The 19,401-nt window shown below is 37.5% G+C and overlaps 2 protein-coding genes across 3 annotated transcripts; both read left to right on the top strand.

The window, feature by feature from the left end:
* The first annotated feature begins 1,763 nt into the window (after positions 1-1,763).
* Positions 1,764-11,836, top strand: zmp:0000000662 (RING finger protein 145). Its single transcript, XM_040041775.1, has 11 exons — positions 1,764-2,037; positions 2,246-2,553; positions 4,582-4,690; positions 5,905-5,996; positions 6,480-6,721; positions 6,983-7,158; positions 7,253-7,393; positions 7,479-7,661; positions 7,740-7,887; positions 8,442-8,798; positions 10,751-11,836. The coding sequence occupies exons 2-11, from the start codon at positions 2,385-2,387 to the stop codon at positions 11,582-11,584; spliced, it is 2,451 nt and encodes an 816-aa protein (XP_039897709.1). The 5' UTR covers positions 1,764-2,037; positions 2,246-2,384; the 3' UTR covers positions 11,585-11,836.
* Positions 11,837-12,631: 795 nt separating this feature from the next.
* LOC120739851 (ubiquitin-conjugating enzyme E2 D2-like) lies at positions 12,632-19,099 on the top strand. Of its 2 annotated transcripts, XM_040041776.1 has the most exons (8): positions 12,632-13,064; positions 14,161-14,224; positions 14,633-14,664; positions 14,880-14,957; positions 15,375-15,480; positions 15,793-15,886; positions 16,085-16,134; positions 17,981-19,099. In XM_040041776.1, the coding sequence occupies exons 1-7, from the start codon at positions 13,041-13,043 to the stop codon at positions 16,131-16,133; spliced, it is 447 nt and encodes a 148-aa protein (XP_039897710.1). In that variant the 5' UTR covers positions 12,632-13,040; the 3' UTR covers position 16,134; positions 17,981-19,099. The 2 variants fall into 2 exon arrangements, with proteins under 2 accessions (XP_039897710.1, XP_039897711.1); XM_040041777.1 differs by lacking the exon at positions 16,085-16,134 and having other exon boundaries at positions 12,643-13,064.
* The last annotated feature ends 302 nt before the right edge of the window (positions 19,100-19,401 follow it).

The raw sequence follows: 19,401 nt of genomic DNA on the forward strand, positions 1-19,401 counted from the left end.
TATTGGTTTATAGCAGTGAATACGATGTTTCTGAACTTCGTAACCACTTTTCGGCAGAACGTCTTTTTGCCTTGTGTTATTTAAGTACATTTGCATTCAGAGGGCACTCTTATTTCTTGTGACTCATGTTTCCTCCACCTCTGTCTGGTGCTATGACTGTGAGAAAAGCTCTTTTATCTGTGTGTCATCAGGCTGTTGTGTTCATGAGTCTTAGTGGGTCATGAGATGAGCTGCTGTTTCATTTCCCACATAAAATCATCTAATATATCACAGCTTAGACAATTTTAACTGTCCAAACAGCCATATGCTTGTTGTTGACTCAGCTCTGTCTATGTAATGTAACATGTTGTATAGGGTTTGTGTAACGACAAATGCACTAAGTACACATAATTCCTCTTTGTTTATATCCACATAAACCTTGCAGCATTACACTCGTACATCTGTATTATATTTAAGCTGTACATTCATGAACTTTACCCATATGTCTGTTGTGGTTTGGGGAATTTAATTAACTTAAATTGAAGGAAAACAAGGAGTCTCTGTCTCTTGTGTGAAGCAGTTCATCCACTGCTACAAGTTAAATGGAAATACTCCACCTGCTGCTGCAGGCTGCATATGTAAAAACAGCACAATGAAAGAATAAGTTATATATATATATATATATATATGTATATATATATATATATGTATGTATATATATATATATATATATGTATGTATATATATGTATGTATGAAAAGTTGCAGTGCATCAGTGCTTCAGAGCCACATCTCATGACCCTAAAGAGACAGTCAGAGAATGTAATTTGTCATTTGGTTAAAAGGAATAATGACTTGGAGAACTGACTAGGAGAAATCTTGTGTGAAGAATAAGTAAAAAGCAGCCCATGATGTTCCAAAAAAAACCTCTTAAAGCTGGACAATGATTTCAAATGAAAAGGTCCAGTTATCTATATACAATAGAATAAAATGCTATACATAATAGAATAAAATGCTATGTTTCGTAAGAAAAATTAAACTTAGTGGTATTGCACATGTGTGGATGCGTGTGTCTGTGTGTGTGTCTGTGTGCGTGTGTATGGTCATCTGTGAAGTCTCTGTTGTTGAGTCTGACAGCAGATGTAAGGAAAGACCAGCAAAATCACTCATTCTGTCACAGTCTACAATTCCTACAAGGAATTAAATTATTATTTTTATTATTTTTAATTTTTATTGTTTGATTCGACTCTGAAAAAGATATGAAAATATTCATTACTTAAATTAGGTGACTTTTTTGCTAGAAATACTCATAGATCAGGGTAAAGTGGCTTAGGAGACAAGAAAACAAATAAACACACACAAAAAAACAACAACATTCCTCTTTAAATGATCGGGTACACGGACTGGTCTGAAAATGGGTGAAAAGCAGTCCATGATATCCAAAGGAAAAAACTCTTAAAACTATTTCTCAAGTTCACTTTAAAATATTTCAAGAAAATCTGGCTAACCCTTGGAAACAAAATAAAAAGAAATATAAAGAAACGTGGCTCAAAGCCTTTTGCACATCACTGTATGCAATGATCATTGTGTCACTTAAGTTGCACTTTTGTATACAAAAAAATATCATCAGCATTCACTTCTAGAAAGTACAAGCGCGAAATGCATTTTCTTCCTTTTGTCAACATTACTGAAAGTTGTAGTGACAGCCGTCGTGGAAAGACGTTACTTTTATTTTGAAATCAAAAATACTTGAACCTGATTGGTGCCTTTCGACGTGACGTCAGGACAGGAAATAGCCACGCAAGCCACTGGAATCATAACATTGCATTTGAAGAGTCTTTACTAACCCTGACATCATGGTTTTAGCTTTTTAATTTCGCTTTTTCTGATGACGGTTATTTCCGTTTATCTCGGAGAAGCGGAAGTTAGAGAAAAACTAAAATATATTTGAGCGCACTGCTAGCAAAACATGCCATTGGCCGCCGCGAAAGCAGCAAAAGCAGCAACTAGCGATAGCTAGCAAATGGCTGCTTGGCTGTGATGTTTGTCACTGAGCGAAGTAAGTGTACCACTGTCACTTTTTTTTTTTTTTTTTTTTTAACACAGTATCTACTTTAAAATGTGTTTAATTCGCAGTAGTACTCATGCATTTCTCCAGCAATAAATAATAGTGGCTGGAAATGAGGCGCAAAAGCAGCTAAATAACGGCCTGGCAGCTAAGAGGTTTCTTCTCATCACCCTAACTTGTGTTTTTGTGTGTTTTCCAGATGACAAGACGACGAGCAAAATAGTTGTGAAGGTGCTGGGGGCTTGTGTCCTGTACAGGGAAACTGTTAGTTAACAGTATGTGACACAGTAGCACTCTGCTGACTAAAAAAAGGGGGGTGGGAGTTGGTTTAAATCAAGATGCCTCGTCTGGAAGTGCTGGCCAACGTTGCTCTCAGGGTGCCGAGCATACTGGTGCTAGACCTGCTCTACAAATGTGACATTGAAGGTGTAACGGAGCACCTCAAGGCAAAAAATGAAGACATGCTCTTCAAATACAAGTATGTCATCTGGAACATGTATTACATTGGTAAGTTTCGTCAAGTAAGGAGCTGGGAGAATAAGTAAATCTCTCTAATGTTAAGCTCCATGGCTTTTATTTGTCTCTCCTAACAAGAATTACACTGAGTCGCCCTCCTTCAAAAAGCTGTTTGCTTCAGAAGAAAGACCTTGGTCTTGGTTTTACTGGAGTTTACTGTGGTGGTCTAAATCAGGGGTGGGCATTTAATTTTCCCAAGGGGTCAAATGAGAAAGCGGGACTGTTGTGGAGGGCTGCACTAATAAGCAGAACTCAATTCTACTCAATATTAATTGGGTCATTACATCTTAAATAATCATATTGTTTTTAGAGTATTTTCTGCTTAACCACCTCTGATTTGCCAGAAAAATTTTATGTTTTCAAAATATGAATTTTTATTGCTTTGTATATAAAATATTTTTCTATATGTTTATTTTTTTTAATAGGCCCACCCACACACTTTCAGGCCTTTTCAAAAAAATATTTTTCACTTTGAAATCTGAGGTGGTGTTTGAATATGATATGACTATCTTATTTTTTAGGACTGATACATTAGAGACATGTATGGGTATTGGTTAGTTAAAATATGTTTTACAAAAAAAAAAAGAAAGAAAGAAAGCCACCCTTTAAAAAAAATAAATAAATAAAATTCACATGAATAGTTTTTAGTTATATTTCACAATAATGTAAAATAAATCATGTGCAGTACTTTTTAACTGCACATGATTAGTCACAATATTGAAGAGAATTCTATTTTCATTCCGCCTTCATGCTGATTTGAGCAAATCTGAATAAAACCAAATTCTGGTGCTTCCAGTTCATATTTTAATCATAACTGAGAAAATAATTGTCATAAATAAATTCATATTTTTCATTTTCAAGATCCACTTTGTAGGCATGCACATTGCTCTCGAGGAGTCTGATAATTCAGGTACAGCTTAAAATATACCGAAAGACGTAAAAACAAAACAAGTACCAATAAGATATTCGTGGTCTCTGACTTCAAAGTGCAAAAAAACGCGCAGGAAGTAGGTCAACCGTTTTTCTAAAAAAAAAAAAAAGAAAGAAGGACAACTTGATAAGTATGTCAAAAGTTAAGCTAAAATTTTACAGCTATCATTATATATGTTTGAACTTTGGACAATTATATTTTTTGGCAAATCAGAAATGAATGAGCAGGGCCCCTTAATAATTTTAGATGGAAAGACCAAGTTTTATCTCTTTATAAGATTATTGTGGCTCTTCACATCAGTCCCAGTTTCCCATGTGGCGCTTGTGAAACATAACTGTCCACCCCTGGTCAAAATGTTACTTCAGATAGCTTTGTCATCTTAAAAGACACAGACTTTATCCAAATAAAAGCTAATGAAAATTAGAAAACCTACAGAGAATTACCTTTAAAAAAAAAAAAAAGTTGAAAATGATCTGCATTTTTAAATCTTACGTGCATTACTATGTTTTACTGCTTCTCTTGAAAACCAGAAACCAATAAAAAATATTGAAAAGGGTCCTGTGAAAAGCAGCATTTGGGTGATTAGAATAACGGAATAATATCAAATTTATAAACACTATAAATATTCTTGTTTTTATTCTGTTTCTCTGTTGTGGAATAAGCAGCTGTAGCTGATTAATTATTTTAATTATTTCATAATATTTTCTGGGTTGTCATAGTGTGAGGATTTCCTGTGTTTACCTGGCTTGTGTAACTGTAAACTGAATCTGTTTAACTTTTGGACTGTTGGCGGGACATACGAGATTTCAAAACCTTATATTAACAGCTTTTAATCAATGAAATCCTCAATAAAAACTACATAGTTTAAGTCATTGGCATGACTTAAAAAAAACAGTTAAATATAAACTATTCATGTGGTTTTAAACTCTCTTGGAAGCTTAGTCAGCCTGATGGGGAGAGTCAGCATTGTCAAAATGATAATAGACATTTATAAGTGACAGTATCTTTTCTATTTCATAATGTTTGTGTGCTTTTAGCTGTGCATCAAATGCATAAAAACATCACACTCATTCTTCTTTGTCTTCCAGGTCATTTGATAAATGTGGTGGTGTTAATCCTTCCATTGAGACACATTGTGACGCTCTACCTCCATATTCTCACCGGCCTCCTCCTATACATGGGGCATCAGATTTCCAAGTGAGATCCTTTGGCGCTATTGTTGCAATTCCTAGATGTTTGGGGGTTTTTTTTGTTTTGTTTTTTTTTCCGATTTAATCAGCTTTTCTGACAAAAGGTGTCAGCAATTGCAATGATCCTGCTTTTTTTTTTTTAATAGTACTATGGAAAAGTCTTGAGTGTCCTCTCATTTATTTACATTTTACTTCCTTTTTCCTTCTAAAGAGTTTCTTGTATTTTTAAAGCAGTCTTTAGCAGTAACTCTCCATGCTTTCTTAAGGTTTTTCAAAGTTTGTTTTTGGACATCGGCTGCTTTACCACTCATTTTTCAGTCCTGGTATTTGACCATTTTCAGAGGAATGTGTTTGTTTGTGTCGCCACTTAACGTTGACGTATGAATCATTCAGACATTTAAAAAAGGCAAATATGGTTATTGTCAAAGTGTTATTATGGGAACACTTCGTATATCTCAGTATGGTGTGCAGTGTGTTCTTAAAAAAGATGAGGGAACTGGACAAATGATGCAGTAAAGGACAATTTCTAAAAGTCATGTCATTAAGAACTGTACAAAAAGAAATCAAGCAAAGATCTGAAACAGCACCTGTGAGATATAGCATAACCCTTCAATGTACTGTTTGCTGAACTCTCATCAAAAATGGTTTAAGCGGCTGTCAAGAAGCCATTCTTAAGGAAGCAAAACAGGGAGAAAAGGCTTAGGTATGACACAAGAATGGGACTTTAGTGGCAACGGGTATTATGGAATAATCAGTATGCACAGAGGGAGTCAGTTGAGAGGTAAGCGTCTACAGCCATCTGTGAAATATTCTAGAGACTCTGTCATGGTTTTCAGTCAGTGGTGCTGGAGATCTTGTCAAAATTGATAAAATTGTAACTTGAACCCCCCCAAAAAAGTCAACATCCAGAAAAGCTTTGAAATGTCCTCCAAGAAGCCTAGAGAACTCTTCCTGAAGACTACTTTAGGAAATGATGAGAAAGCCTGTCTTAGAGTTCAGACTGTTGATGAATAAAGGCAGTCACACCAAATGTTGATTTTTTTAATGCTCAAATTGTATAAAGTCTGTTGTTGCCTGATATACTGTTTGCACATGTTAAAATAAGCTGCTGCACCTGTTTCCCATTTTTATAGCAAAGTATAAAGACATGAGGGGTAACTCTAAACAAAAGCATGCAGTTTACATGTGATTGTAAAATGATTTTTTCTGTTTGTTTTATAGGGATTATGTTCATGAAGAGCTACAGTACGGTTATCAAGGAGCAGTGTATCGTGATTCTTTGGCCTTCAACAGATTTGTCTCTGCAATGACTAGTGAGTACTAAACCATGTATGTAATTAGTTAGAAAGTTCATTAGAAAGCTTTCGATTCCTATAGGCCTACGTTCTAAAAAGGTCTGAAATACATTTTTTGCACGCAGCTATGAATTTTGTTCACTCAAATTTAGCTTTTCTTCGCTCAAAATAAATTTCTCCTGAAAATGCAACACTTGAACCTGCAAATTTTTTTTACGTGCACTCAGAATAGTGGCACAAAAATAACGCCATATGTGAAAACTGGATTATTTAATGTTACATTAAAAGAAATCTGGGAATTAAAGCCACTTCTCATAGCGAACAGTTTATCCAGTTTAGGGCCTGCTGAAGCCTGTCACAGGTGTTACAGATTTAACAAATCAAAGTTCTCCTTAAATTCCTAAAAAACTGTAATCAGTTGTAAAATAATGCAGGAAGCATCTGTTGCATTTACTTTTTAAGGTTTCGCCGTTGTGAAGCTGTACTGTTATTTTCTGCCAGGTCAGATTATTCTCAGCACACTGTGTGCCTTCTTGATGAAGACCAAAAGGGTGTGGTTGTTCTCTGCTCACATGCTCCCCCTGCTGGCTCGACTTTGCGCCACGCCTCATGCCACGCTGCTAACGGTCAACACTTTCTCCATGGGCCTGACTGGAGCGGGAATCGCCGTGTTCCTGCTGTCAAATATCTTTGTGCCATACCGTCTCGCAAGGGCTGCCTACTCTGAGCTACGTCACCTGGAGGTTCTCTTATTCTGATATTCTAATTTTTTTTATTTTTCATATTTCATACTGGACTGTTTTTGTCTTCTGTCGACACAATCACCTCTTATTTGGTTATTATTAAGTATACTAAACTTCTAAATTATGTTTTTGGTTTTCTTGATTATATACTAGACTGGAAAACAATCAGTTAATGAACAATATAAATGTAAAAATCTGTGGGTTTGTTTTTTTTGTTTTGTTTTTTAACATTCCGGACTTTATCATGTTTCCTTTCCTCAGGTAATTGAGCTGTACAGACTTCTGGGTGTGGGAATCTCTCTGTGGAACCAGTTTGCTGTCCCAGTCCTCTTTAGCGTCTTCTGGTTTATTCTATTCATTGTCCAGCTGTGCTCAGACATCATGTCCGCTGGCACCTCAATAACCCATCATGGGATCATGTTCTTCCTCCTCACAAGGTGTGAAGGTGTTAATTACGTTCCCTTCATTTTGTGTATGTTTAATCCTGACAATATGAACATCATCGGTTTCTCATTTTCTTGAACCCTACAGTGTCTCTGAATGTTGTGCAACACCATACTCTCTTTTGGGTCTGACCTTCATGGTGTCCTATCTGGCTCTGGGGCTGCTCAATCTATGCAAGTTTTACCTGGGAGGTTTTGCCGCTGTTCAGAATGAGAATGTCATGCACAGGTAACTGATAATGTAAAGCTGTATCTCTGTGCTATACCTCCTTTATTTTTATTTAATCTTAATTCCTGATCGTTTTTGTTCTCAGAGGTGTGACTGAGGGCGTCACTCTGCTCCTCCTCGCCATTCAGACAGGCCTGTTGGATATGCAAGCACTGCAGCGCACCTTCCTCCTCAGCATCATCCTCTTCATCGTGGTGACCTCAACCCTGCAGTCAATGATAGAAATAACAGATCCAGTTATTCTCGCACTGGGTGCATCACGAAACAGGTAAGAGCAGCAACAGTGTTTTTTCTTTTTTAAGCTTATTCCCGATTTCATTAATTTCTCCTTCATATGTGCTTCTAGGAGTCTGTGGAAACACTTCCGTGGCCTCAGCATGTGTTTGCTTCTCCTGGTTTTCCCAGTGTTTATGGCTTACAAGATCTCCCAGTTCTTCCACATGGATTTCTGGCTCCTCATACTAGTATCCAGCTGCATGCTTACATCTCTTCAGGTAGGAAGTATTTATGTTCTCTCTCTCTCTCTTTTTTTAGTGTGTTTTAAGTTATGAATACATTCAGGAAGCAATCTTAAATGCAGCTGTGGTAACAGATATTCCAGAAACTGAAATACAGGGTTAGTTTATTTATATGCGTTTAAATCACTGGCTTTAATTACTGTGACATTTAAAACAGGACTACTACTGTTGCCATTTAGTTCCAGTTGTAAATGTGTGTAGTCATGTCCCAGCAATGCAGTGTTGAATGTGAGAAATTTTATGACTTTGGCTCCCCCCACTGGAGGTCAGATGTAGTGCATGTCTACATAGTTGATACCTTTTTGTTTGTTTTTTGTGATATCGTCGTGTTTTTGTACACCTGTGCAGTAACACTAATGTGACACCTCCTATAGTCATAAATAGAAAAGGGCATTTAGTAGACAACGTAAGGTCACCTTCACAAACTGAAAAACAAAGAAGCTGTTAACATGGCAGAAGCTGTAGATTTATACAGGGAGAGGAGGATGACTGCTGACTTGCACATGTAAAAGACTGACTGTTTATTCCAGGTTACAGGCACTATGCTGATCTACTCCCTCTTCATGGTGGAGCTGTTTCGCAGCGACCCAATTGAGAGCCTGGACGAAGTGATCTACTGGGTGAACGCTGTCAGCCGTGTGTTGGAGTTTGTTGTGGCACTGTGTGTGGTGGCTTATGGCACCTGGGAGTCACTCTTTGGAGAGTGGAGCTGGATGGGTGCCTCCGTCATTATCATCCACTCATATTTTAACGTTTGGCTCAGAGCTCAGTCTGGCTGGAGGAGCTTCCTGCTCAGACAGGAAGCAGCTAAGAAGATCAACTCCCTGCCCAGAGCCACAGCTCAGCAGCTGCAGGAGCACAATGATGTGTGTGCCATCTGCTTCCAGGTCAGTCACCCTTGTAGCTTTTGTTTTTAGAAGCTGGTTAAAGCTGAGAACCAACAACATAAGATACTATAAAACCTCAAACCCAGTCCTAATCCTCATTTGGCTGTGAAAATTCATTTTCAAACTCGTGTAGTTTCTGCACAAAATGACACAAAGCATCCAATGAACTTAAGTAGGTGGTTTTTATGTTTTTTACTTATTTTGTTCAATTATCTGACCCCATTTAATTTTTATGTTTTTGGGTTTTTTTGTTGTTGTGGTTTGTTTGTTTGTTTGTTTGTTTGTTTGTTTGTTTGTTTGGGGTTATCATGACCTCCGTTTCCTCTAAACCACCACCTCTTTTAGTTGCTGTTCAAGTCTTACACAGAACTATGCTATGAAATATTGAGGGGGGAAAAAAACCCCAACAACATTTAACTCTGTGGAATCACATTTTGTGAGTTTTGGCTTTTGAAAATTGTTCTTCCAAATTTCAGCATTCATGATTTAAAAAACCCCCCAAAAACAATTTAATCCAAAAGCAATCATCAGTGATGTAAAATTTGTGCATGTTACACAAAATAATCCATTTAAAAATTCAACAGAAAACCTCAAATCTCAAGTGGCTGACACGCCATGCTTAGGTGTGGTTAATAATTAGACTGTGTGGATTATGTAGCAAGAGGACTGGCAGGCTTTGAGTTGCTAAATGTGCCCTCAGTTCACCTCCATATCAGACACAAAATGCTTTCTTGATTACATTATTGATACTTATGAAAATACATAAATTCTTGCGTAATAAAATATACTTAAATTTAGTTGTTTTTTTCTCTGAATAATTTGACTTCCATGGTAAATTAAGGCATTTTTGCTAAAGTTTGCTAAAATTATTTAAACAATATAAAAAGTGTTTTAATCATTTTAATAAAATGATCCCAGATAGAGATGATGATGCATTTTAGTTGTTCAGTGCTGAAGGCCAAAATTAATTTACAGTATCGTTACATTAACATAAAAGTTGTCAGGTTATTGTAGGTGCCTTAGGTTTTACTTATTATAATCAGTGTGTCATTTTGTATTGGGGCATTAATTAAAAGTTGTCATGGGTTGATACTTGATTTTTGACAGTGTTCCCCTTTTGTTGTTATGACTACTACTTTGCATATATAATAGCTGATGATGTGTGTGTGTGTGTGTGTGTGTGTGTGTGTGTGTGTGTGTGTGTGTGTGTGTGTGTGTGTGTGTTTTTGAAGTTTGTTATTCCTGTTTTTCCAGTTTGGCATTCAGGACACTTCTTTGGCCTTGAGTTTGTTTTTCTGGTCAAAACAAGTTAATATCTCTAGTAGTCAGTAGTTAGTCATCAAGGAAATTCCTACAGAAAATATGTAGCTTGCCATCACCAGTGTGTGAAAGTGTGTGAATGTGTGTGTGAATGGGTGGATGACTGGTTGTGTAAAGCGCTTTGGGGTCCTTAGGGACTAGAAAAGCGCTATACAAATACAGACCATTTTATGTGTAAAAGATAAGACTTTATTGACTTTCATGGAAAATGTATTACCTGTGTTAAAGCAGGATAGAAGTAAGCTGATGGGGGACAAGAAAACTATTAAATTGACTGATATTAATGCAAAATAAATTAGAGGTAAATGAAGAGAAGTCACATGAAAAAATAAACATCTCATAAAGAAATGAAAGGGGGGGGGGGACCCAACAAAAACAAAGTTTTGTTCATAAGAGGAAGTAGGAGGATGAAAATGCTTAATAATTCCTACACCTGTCTAGCTCTTCTTATATAGATGTTTTGACTATTTATACAACCTAATATTTACACATATGATACAAATAAATATTCCTATCTAATACACAGACTTGTTATATTAATATAAACTTTTATACTTTGATAATTATCTATCATTTTTCTATGCATTTTGTTTATTTTATTTTTTTTATTTATGTTTTTTTTTTTTTTACAGGAAATGAGCTCTGCCGTGATCACATATTGTGGACATTTCTTCCATTCTAACTGCCTCCGCAAATGGCTGTATGTTCAGGAGACATGCCCCATGTGCCACCAAACGGTACGACCGACACCGCCGGGTCAGAGCCAGGCATCAGCTGACAGCCCGGCCGCCCCACCTCAGAGAGACGCGGAGCCTGATCCAGCTGCACCAGAGGGAGATCAGAAGCTGGATACAGCAACAGTGCAGGAGACACAGAGCAACAGTGTAACTCCTGATGACACTGAGCAGCAGGAGGGAAGGGAAAGCTTTGAGAATGGAGAAAATAGTGAAGCCCATCAGGGTCTTCATTACAGCCCCAGTGGGGACTGTGTTGAATGTGTCCATCCAGTGCGTTCAGGGGACCTTTCAAGTTCTCATACGCCTCAAAATAAAAATCCTCCCAACACGCCCAACCAAGCTGAGGAGAGTGGTAAGGACTCCATACTGCCATCTACCCTGAAAACTGTTACAACAGAGGGCCAGTCTGCCTCTGAACTAGTAGAGGTTGAGGACAGCATTCATTTCAGTCCTAGATGTGATGGGACACCTGAATCATGGAAGCGCTTCAATTCACCAGAGGCAAACAATACAGAGAACAATAAAGAGGAAATCTCAAGTGGAAAAACACTTGTTGACAGTCCATCATCTGTCCAATCGTGTAATAAAAACTCAGAACTCTGCACTGATCGTGCCCAAAGTTATAAAGGTAGCTGCACATATTCAGACTCAGAAAGCCTCAGAGAGGTTGAACCTGCTCCACAGAGCCTTGAGCTCAGCCCACGTAGAAGCACAGACACCAGTGACTGACTGCCCTGTACCAGTGCCTTGAAGGGTATAAAAGCATAATTCTCAATAATAGGAAATTAAAAACATTTGGCTTCTCTGTGTGAACCAATAGATTGGGGGGAAAAATGCCAGACAGTATAATGAATGTGCTTCGGTCTAACAAATAATGTGTATCTCGACTAAATAATGAGATTAAATTGTGTTCGATAAATGTACAACTTTAAAGAAAATGTTAAATAAAGATCATGTTTAATAAAAAAATGTAACTATAAAGCATTGATCTTATATTAGTATTTACTGAATTTTAGCAGGTCACAACTAAAGATGTTTTCTTGGAGAAATCACATTTGTTTTCTTTTCATGTCAGTTTTCTTGCTCAAGGTTGGGTAGCATTTTTGTGAAAGAAATGTGGCAAAGAGAAAAGCTTCAGCAGGTGTCTTTTTATTTATGAATCAGCTGTTTGTACTCACACACACACACACATACATACATGCATACATACATACATACATCTTAGAAATAAGATTTAAAAAAAACAAATAATATGTTAAGTTAAAGATATGGACATTTTTTTTTTTGTAGATGACTTGATTTAAAAAACCTCAGAAAGCCAGGGGATCCACTAGATCTATAAACACTGGCTGAGTAACAAAAACTTGAATAAAACACAAGGCTTAATGGCCTAAATTGCATCCGTCTTTTCCTGCTACTGAATGTTAAAATGTCTCCTTTGGAAAAAAACATTACCACAAAGCAATTACCACACAGCCCCCTTGAGGTTCAGAAGCTTTTGTTTGGTAATCCAGCGTCGTTATAATTTAGTTACTTGGATTAATATGAATACTGCCTGATTTACATTAACGCGATTAAAATTGTACAACTTGTGGTTGAAGTTGTGATCATGTGGGCAACTTTTAATCACTACTTAACAAAAATCCTAAAAAGTGTTCTCGTTTAATTGTGTCTTTCAGTAACTAAAGACTGGCATGTCACGGCTGGTCTCGCATGTATGTTGTTTTTCTTCAGCAGCAGGAACCAATGTGCCATCACAAACGCCCCGTCACTCAGCAGCCGACTGCACCGCCTTCACAACTAAGCTTCAAATACATGTAGACTGACGCTAGTTGGCCAGCGGCACCGACCGAAACCAACAGCAGAAGAGAGCTTTGTCGACCGGGTTACGCCACCTGGCACTCGCACTTATTCGGCATTGATTTTTGGGTTAGGTTTAATCCGATATAAGACGTGTAATTCACGAGGAAAGTGAGCGTTATTGAGGAAGTGTACAACATTTGACGTTTAACACCGCGCATACGTAGTTTGAGCTTGCTAGCCGGCTAACTCTGCTAGCCAGAGAAAGGAAAAAAAGCCGTCGGGTTTGACCTACCGTCAGTTATTTCACCGAGAGCGAAGCATCTCTGTTTCTTCGTTTGGGATCGAAACACCGCCAACTCAGAGAGCAGAACACCAAGACAGGATGGCTCTGAAAAGGATTCACAAGGTAAGATAACGTCGTGAAGGTTGGCTAGCTGTGTAAGCTAGTCCCGCTAGCCTCCCACAATGCAGCGAGCCGCTGTTCTCGAAACAAGGCGGCGAAACATGTTCGAAGATGTGTTAACTTTACAGCTCGTTTTATTTAAAAATGTTAAGGAGACTTTGGTGTGTTTTGACTTGAGTGAATTAATGGTGGTTTTTTACTACTTGAATCGGTTAGCACGGGCCAACACGGCTTAATGTTGGGCCGGTCAGCTAACGTTAGCAGTTTCACTTGTAGAGAATGTATGTTTGACGGCGGAAGGAGGCCGCATGAATTTCCCAACACTTCATACCTTTACACGAAGGCACATATGTTTGAAGGTTGCCTAACTGTAATACGAAACTTTTAACCTGATATTCTTTGTACTCGCTAGTAAATTATAAGTCGTTTAGTCATGAATTAAAGCGGCAATAATTCATGTTGGAGGGTCCATGACTCATATCAGTCCCTGAAATCTGTTAGTCAGAGCTGCCTTCATGATACATTTCTTTGGTATGTCATCGTATTTGTTCTTGGTCTGTAATCGTGATTGACAGAAACTGGCAGGAACAGAATGGAGTAACACACTCGAATTGCTGACACCTGGTTTCATTCCTTCACTCTGCTGTTTACGAGAATTTTCTTCCTAGAAAATCAGACACCACTTCTTTGTAAGTTTACGGAAGGCTAGGGTGGGGCTGTGGCCTTCACCTCACTCTAAAATAGTGTATACCCTAAAAATAACACAACACGTGTCACAGTATACACGGTATATGCTCGGTTCTCAATAACTTTGCATGGAGTTCAATTTTGAGCATAGTGGCCAGGGTGATGAAACCCGAAGTGAGGATGGCGTGAAATATATTAAGCACACACCTGTCAGGTAGCACCCCTCACCACCGCAGTCTCGGTTTCAGCATGTATGTCAATGATGTTAAAAGGCGCTCACGCCTATAGACATATTTTTGTTTTCTTTCTTTTCCTTTTTTTTTTTTTTTTTTTTTTTTTTTTTTTTTTTTTAAGATCACATCTACTCATTTTTTGTTACTTTTGTCTAACTGGTTATTGTTTTTCCTCATAGGAGCTTAACGACCTGGCTCGTGACCCTCCAGCACAGTGCTCAGCTGGCCCAGTGGGTGATGATAGTAAGTGTCCCAAACCTGCTCTTTATTTCATTTCTTTAGTTTCGTCAAAAATAAAATGGCAAAAATCTGCAACTAAGGTGATATTATCTAATGTGTCATTTGAGATGTGCAGCCCAAAAAAAGAACAATTTTTCATTTTTGAAATGCTGTGATGTGCTAAACTTTAGCATATTTGCATTTAAAAACATGTCTTAAATATTATAAAACCATTTGGATGTTGATTTAAAGTGGAGAAATTGGTTGCTGCTGCGTTTAGAAAATTTACAGTGGGATATTAAAATTGACTTTAAAACAGGGAAATTGTGTTACTGGGAAGCTATGAGGTCTGTTTGGAAACCTTAGTTCCCGTCAGATCACATACCTGTGACCTTTTCTTGTTTTGTAACTTTTACTTTCTGTTCTCTGCAGTGTTTCACTGGCAAGCCACAATCATGGGGCCTGTAAGTAGATCTTTTATGACACAGTTGTTGCCCTTGTCAGGTTTATGGCAGCACGGTGCTGAAATTTGGCATTGAAGTAGTGTTCCCGAGTGCTTAAAATGTATTTGTAATAAAGGTTGAAATTTGACTTGATAATGAGTAGCTGTGTGTCTTCTGAAATATGTAAATGTCCCTTTTTTTTTTTTTTTTTTTTTTTTTTTCTCTTCTCCAATCAGAGTGACAGTCCATATCAGGGAGGTGTTTTCTTCTTGACGATTCATTTTCCAACAGACTACCCCTTCAAACCCCCCAAGGTAACTGTGGTTGGACTGGTCAAACCTTAAGCAGAGTTTCCTGTTTTGATAACTTAAATATGGAAATAGTCTGTCGTGCTGTAGGCAGTTGTTAGTATGAAAAAATGTCCTGTTTACAGCATAAAGTATCAACAACAAGGGCCAAATGTTATACTTTAAAATGCTGAACAGCTCTTGAGTGAGGAAGATATCTTCAAAAACACCACATTTATAGTAAATAGGGCCTGGTGATTCTTGCGCCATGAACATTGGCCAGTAGCCTACATGAAGTAATACCTGTCATTCCAGAACTTGACAGTCATGAGCGTCACACGTCAGTGCCTAGTGTCAAAGTTTCTGAGTTGCATAACACAGACATGTTGTTGTCACTATGTTTTGTATAGCTTTTCACCGTGTTTTTGTTTGTTTTTCTCTCAGGTTGCGTTTACGACAAGAATTTACCACCCAAATATTAACAGTAACGGCAGTATCTGTCTGGATATTCTCAGATCACAATGGTCTCCTGCGCTTACTATTTCTAAAGGTATGAGGACATCTGTTCATTAACACCCAACTTGTATAATTTACTTAGGCCCATATTTTTAACCAGGTATTTATTTCCCTGCTTTTTGGATCAGCAAGACCTGTACTAATAATATTTAATGTCTACAGTTTGAGTTTAAAATTTAGAATATGGTTAACCATTTCTTTACCTTAAAATGCTAATATAAATCATGTAAATAAATTGAAATGTCAAGAGAAATTAAACATTCCCTTTTTTATGTTTAATTTTTTTAAAGCCATCTAAAATATAATAAATGTTAAAGAATGCTTAGCATCCATATGTTCCTTGCAGTTCTTCTCTCCATTTGCTCACTCCTATGTGACCCAAACCCCGATGACCCGCTAGTGCCAGAGATCGCACGAATCTACAAAACAGATAGTCAGAAGTAAGTATAAATATTATGTGTGGAAAAACTAACCTCTAAACATGTGAACTGACCAATTCTGTCTCCAAAAAGGAACATGAGAGTTTTATGGTGCTGTGTTTGCAAGAAGTGTTGCGGTTTCAAAGTTGCTGATTGCATTGATGTCAAATTCACCTTTATCTCTAGGGTATATTATAAAACCTAGTTTTATCCTGTTAGGTACAATAAACTAGCACAGGAGTGGACAGTCAAGTATGCCATGCTTTAGGGTAAGGCCAAGAGCCATCACTGCATCTTGGCTAGTGCTAAGTGATCGGATATGTTGTGATGCTCTGCTCAGTACATAACTAGAGGCTTGGACCTGTTCTAAAGAGTGTGACTAAAATGAGCTGCTTGTACTAATCTTTGTCTCTACGAGCCGAATAACTTATTGACCCTGCACTGCTCTCAGGGTGTGGGTTTGGATTTTTATGTGCACCTTGATTTCCTGCAGTTGCACTCTCCTGCTGGAAATAAACAAGTTAACTGAAAATTTTTGCCTGTGGATATAATGGACACTTGAGTATTGTGGTGTACCGCTAACACAGGGCAGAGGAAAATCAAGATGTAATAGAAAAACCCTTTTAGTGTTCCATGAAATTCTAGTCTGGTAATAAGGAAGCACCTCCTTAACTCCCTATATAAATTTTTTTTTTCTTTCTTTGTAACCCCACAAGTTTCATTCTTTGGTATGATTTCTAGCATCAACTTGTAGAGGCTTGAGGACAATCCCTCAGTTAATCATGGGTTGCCTGCATTTGTCAGTTGCATTGTTCAACAGATGTCACAGCATTGTGGAAAAATGTTCATGGTGATGCATTTAAGGACACTGCAACAGCTGGCTGTCAAAGGCTGAATTCATGAGCTTGATGTCTAAAATTAAGGCAGGGCTGATAAACAAATGAAAAATGTGATATGATGGTTAGGTTTGTTAAGCGCGTTGCTAATTGGCCAGTATTTTCAAACATGTCAAAGGCTTCTATTTTATTTTTTCTCCTTTCTTCCCTTCCCTCTCCTCACACGAACTCTGGACAGTGTGGAGAAAAATCAGGTTAACTAAGTTGCCCTTTGTCATGTAGCACACAACAGGAAATGGTCTGCTTCAGATGCATTCTCACTGCGGAAATACTCAATATGATTTAGACGGCGGTGCTTTGGGGTTGAGCGTGAAGGAGGCAGGACCTGACACCCACTCTATTCTCACATGCGCCCAATTGGACATCACACAGACTTCTACAGGGTTGACAATTTAATGTCTGTTTTGACAATGCGCCCTTTTTTTCTTTTTTTTTTTTTTAAAAAAAATTCCGTTCTTGCATTTGGCTTCTCAAGGTAATGTCGGAGTTCAGGGCTGCAGTGTGGTGTGAGAAAACTGCTTATGCAACAGTCTGCATCGGAAGTTATATCACCAGCAGTATAACATGTCATGTTTATCAAATGATTTTACTGTACAGGATTATTCCCAAGTGAAGAACAGTTTTTAGTATGAGATTAAAATGAATGGATACCATTCCCGCTTAGATCAGTGTAAATGTGGTTTGAAAAATGATTCCGAGGATACACTATGGGGGGGGGGATACGAATACAAATTTTAATTCAATGCTGGAACAAGAAATAAAACTTCCTAAAACCGGCAAGAAGCAAAGTAAGCTGAAACCATCCAAATGTAGTGTTAAAGTCCTTTTTATAATAGGATTAATTTAATCTGGGTATGAACATGGATATTGAGAGTAGTAATGATGGCTCGTCTCAGCACTCGACAAAGTTCAAAAACAATATTGTTTTTGCATGCACACAACTGCTAGTTCCAGCATGAAAAGGATTGTATACCCATCCCCCTCCAAAAAAAGTTCTGTTGCTTCAGACTTGGTCTTTTAAACATCTTATTTCTGTGCTAATATGGACGTGATCAGTTAGGGCGCTAACTTGGCATGGCCTTAAAAAAAAAAAAAAAAATAGCAGTGTTTTCAGGTGCATGAAGAAATCCTGCTGATATTTTGGGTATGACTTGAAGACAGGAATTTTTGTATTAAATAGGTGAAGTTAATGTTTGCCCCCCTTTTTTTTTCTTTGCAGATACACCAAAATGGCAAAAGAATGGACACAAAAATACGCAATGTGATGGGATCGTTTGGAACGCTGGTGAAAATGTGGTTGCTGGTTCAAACTTAAAATTTTGGGATTCTGTTTTACTTTTTCACTTTATTATTATTATTTTTTTGTTTTTCTTTTGTTTCATTTTTTCTTTTTGGTTAATCAGAGCATTTTACCCCTCCTTTTCCCACCTGCGCGCTCATAAGAAGATAGTGTTTTCTCTCTAGGACTTGTGCCAGTTTCTGTAAAGTTTCGACTCCTGTTTTTATACAGAGTTCAAATTTTAAAAAATGTATATAAATCACGAAAACTATCGTGGTCTATAGACTCGGCTTGAGCATGCACCGGTAAGAGTTTTCAACCCAAAATTGGTGATGATAGTCATTTACTCTGCACACACTTGGTAGAATCTGATGCAGCTGGTCTCCTCATGCTGAGCAGCATCAACCCTACGCTGATCCACTTGTAGACAGACTGGATCCTCTGGGGTTGATACTTCGTCATAGGCTGGGCTTCTTTGAGCATTTGGGGCAAAGTCTGTGTTTTGCCATTGTTGTAAATTTTGAATTCTCAAATTGGCGGTATTCTGCTGCACTTAAGGAAAAAACAAATACAATTCTGTGACAATGAAGAAACTGTTTTGTGGACCCTGTCTGCCTCCAAGACTGGTGCGATGTCAGTTTGTTCTTCTGATGCATAGTAAATGAAGTTTATTATCTGAGGAAAGAAGTGTATCTTATTCCACTATCAAAGTGTGTACAGAGAAGCACAGCAGTATATATCAATGTTAAAGAAACAAATGTAAGAACTTCAATGTTGTATTTTATGCATGTTAATAAAGGTAGGCTATATTATCTGATATGTTTCTGCAAATTAAGTGGATTGTAAGGTTGAACAGTTGGAAAAAAATTTGGTTCCCCTCAAAGGCTTTCTACTACTTTTTGTTATTTAGAAGCCAGTAGTTGAGCTCTTAGTTTTACACCCACTCGAACACTGTCTTCTTGTAGCCCTAAAATATGATGCAAAGCTGATGGTTGATAATCAACTTGTCGCTCTGTTTCTTTTTAGTTTCCCTTCAATAAAGTTACTTAAACCATAAAACAACCAGTGTGATGTTTTGTTTTGTAGTTTTCATTTGAGGCATTTAAAAAAAATAAATAAATAAATAAATAAAATAAAATAAAATATCCCCTGAACACTGCTAGACTTTGAAGACTATGCTGAAGTCTTGTCTTCAGTAAAACCATCTGTACCATGTTTTAAGTACCGTATTGTGTGTATGTAACTAAGACACCTCTTGGTGGTGTGGGGTGGGTGTTGTTTTTTTGTTTTTTTTTTGTGTGTTTGTGTCATTTCTTTAACTAGTCTTCAGGAATACCTCATGAGGGACATTAAAGCTCTAT

This window comes from Simochromis diagramma, unplaced genomic scaffold (genome assembly GCF_900408965.1).
Source record: "Simochromis diagramma unplaced genomic scaffold, fSimDia1.1 OVJJ01000304.1, whole genome shotgun sequence".
Classification (NCBI taxonomy): domain Eukaryota; kingdom Metazoa; phylum Chordata; class Actinopteri; order Cichliformes; family Cichlidae; genus Simochromis; species Simochromis diagramma.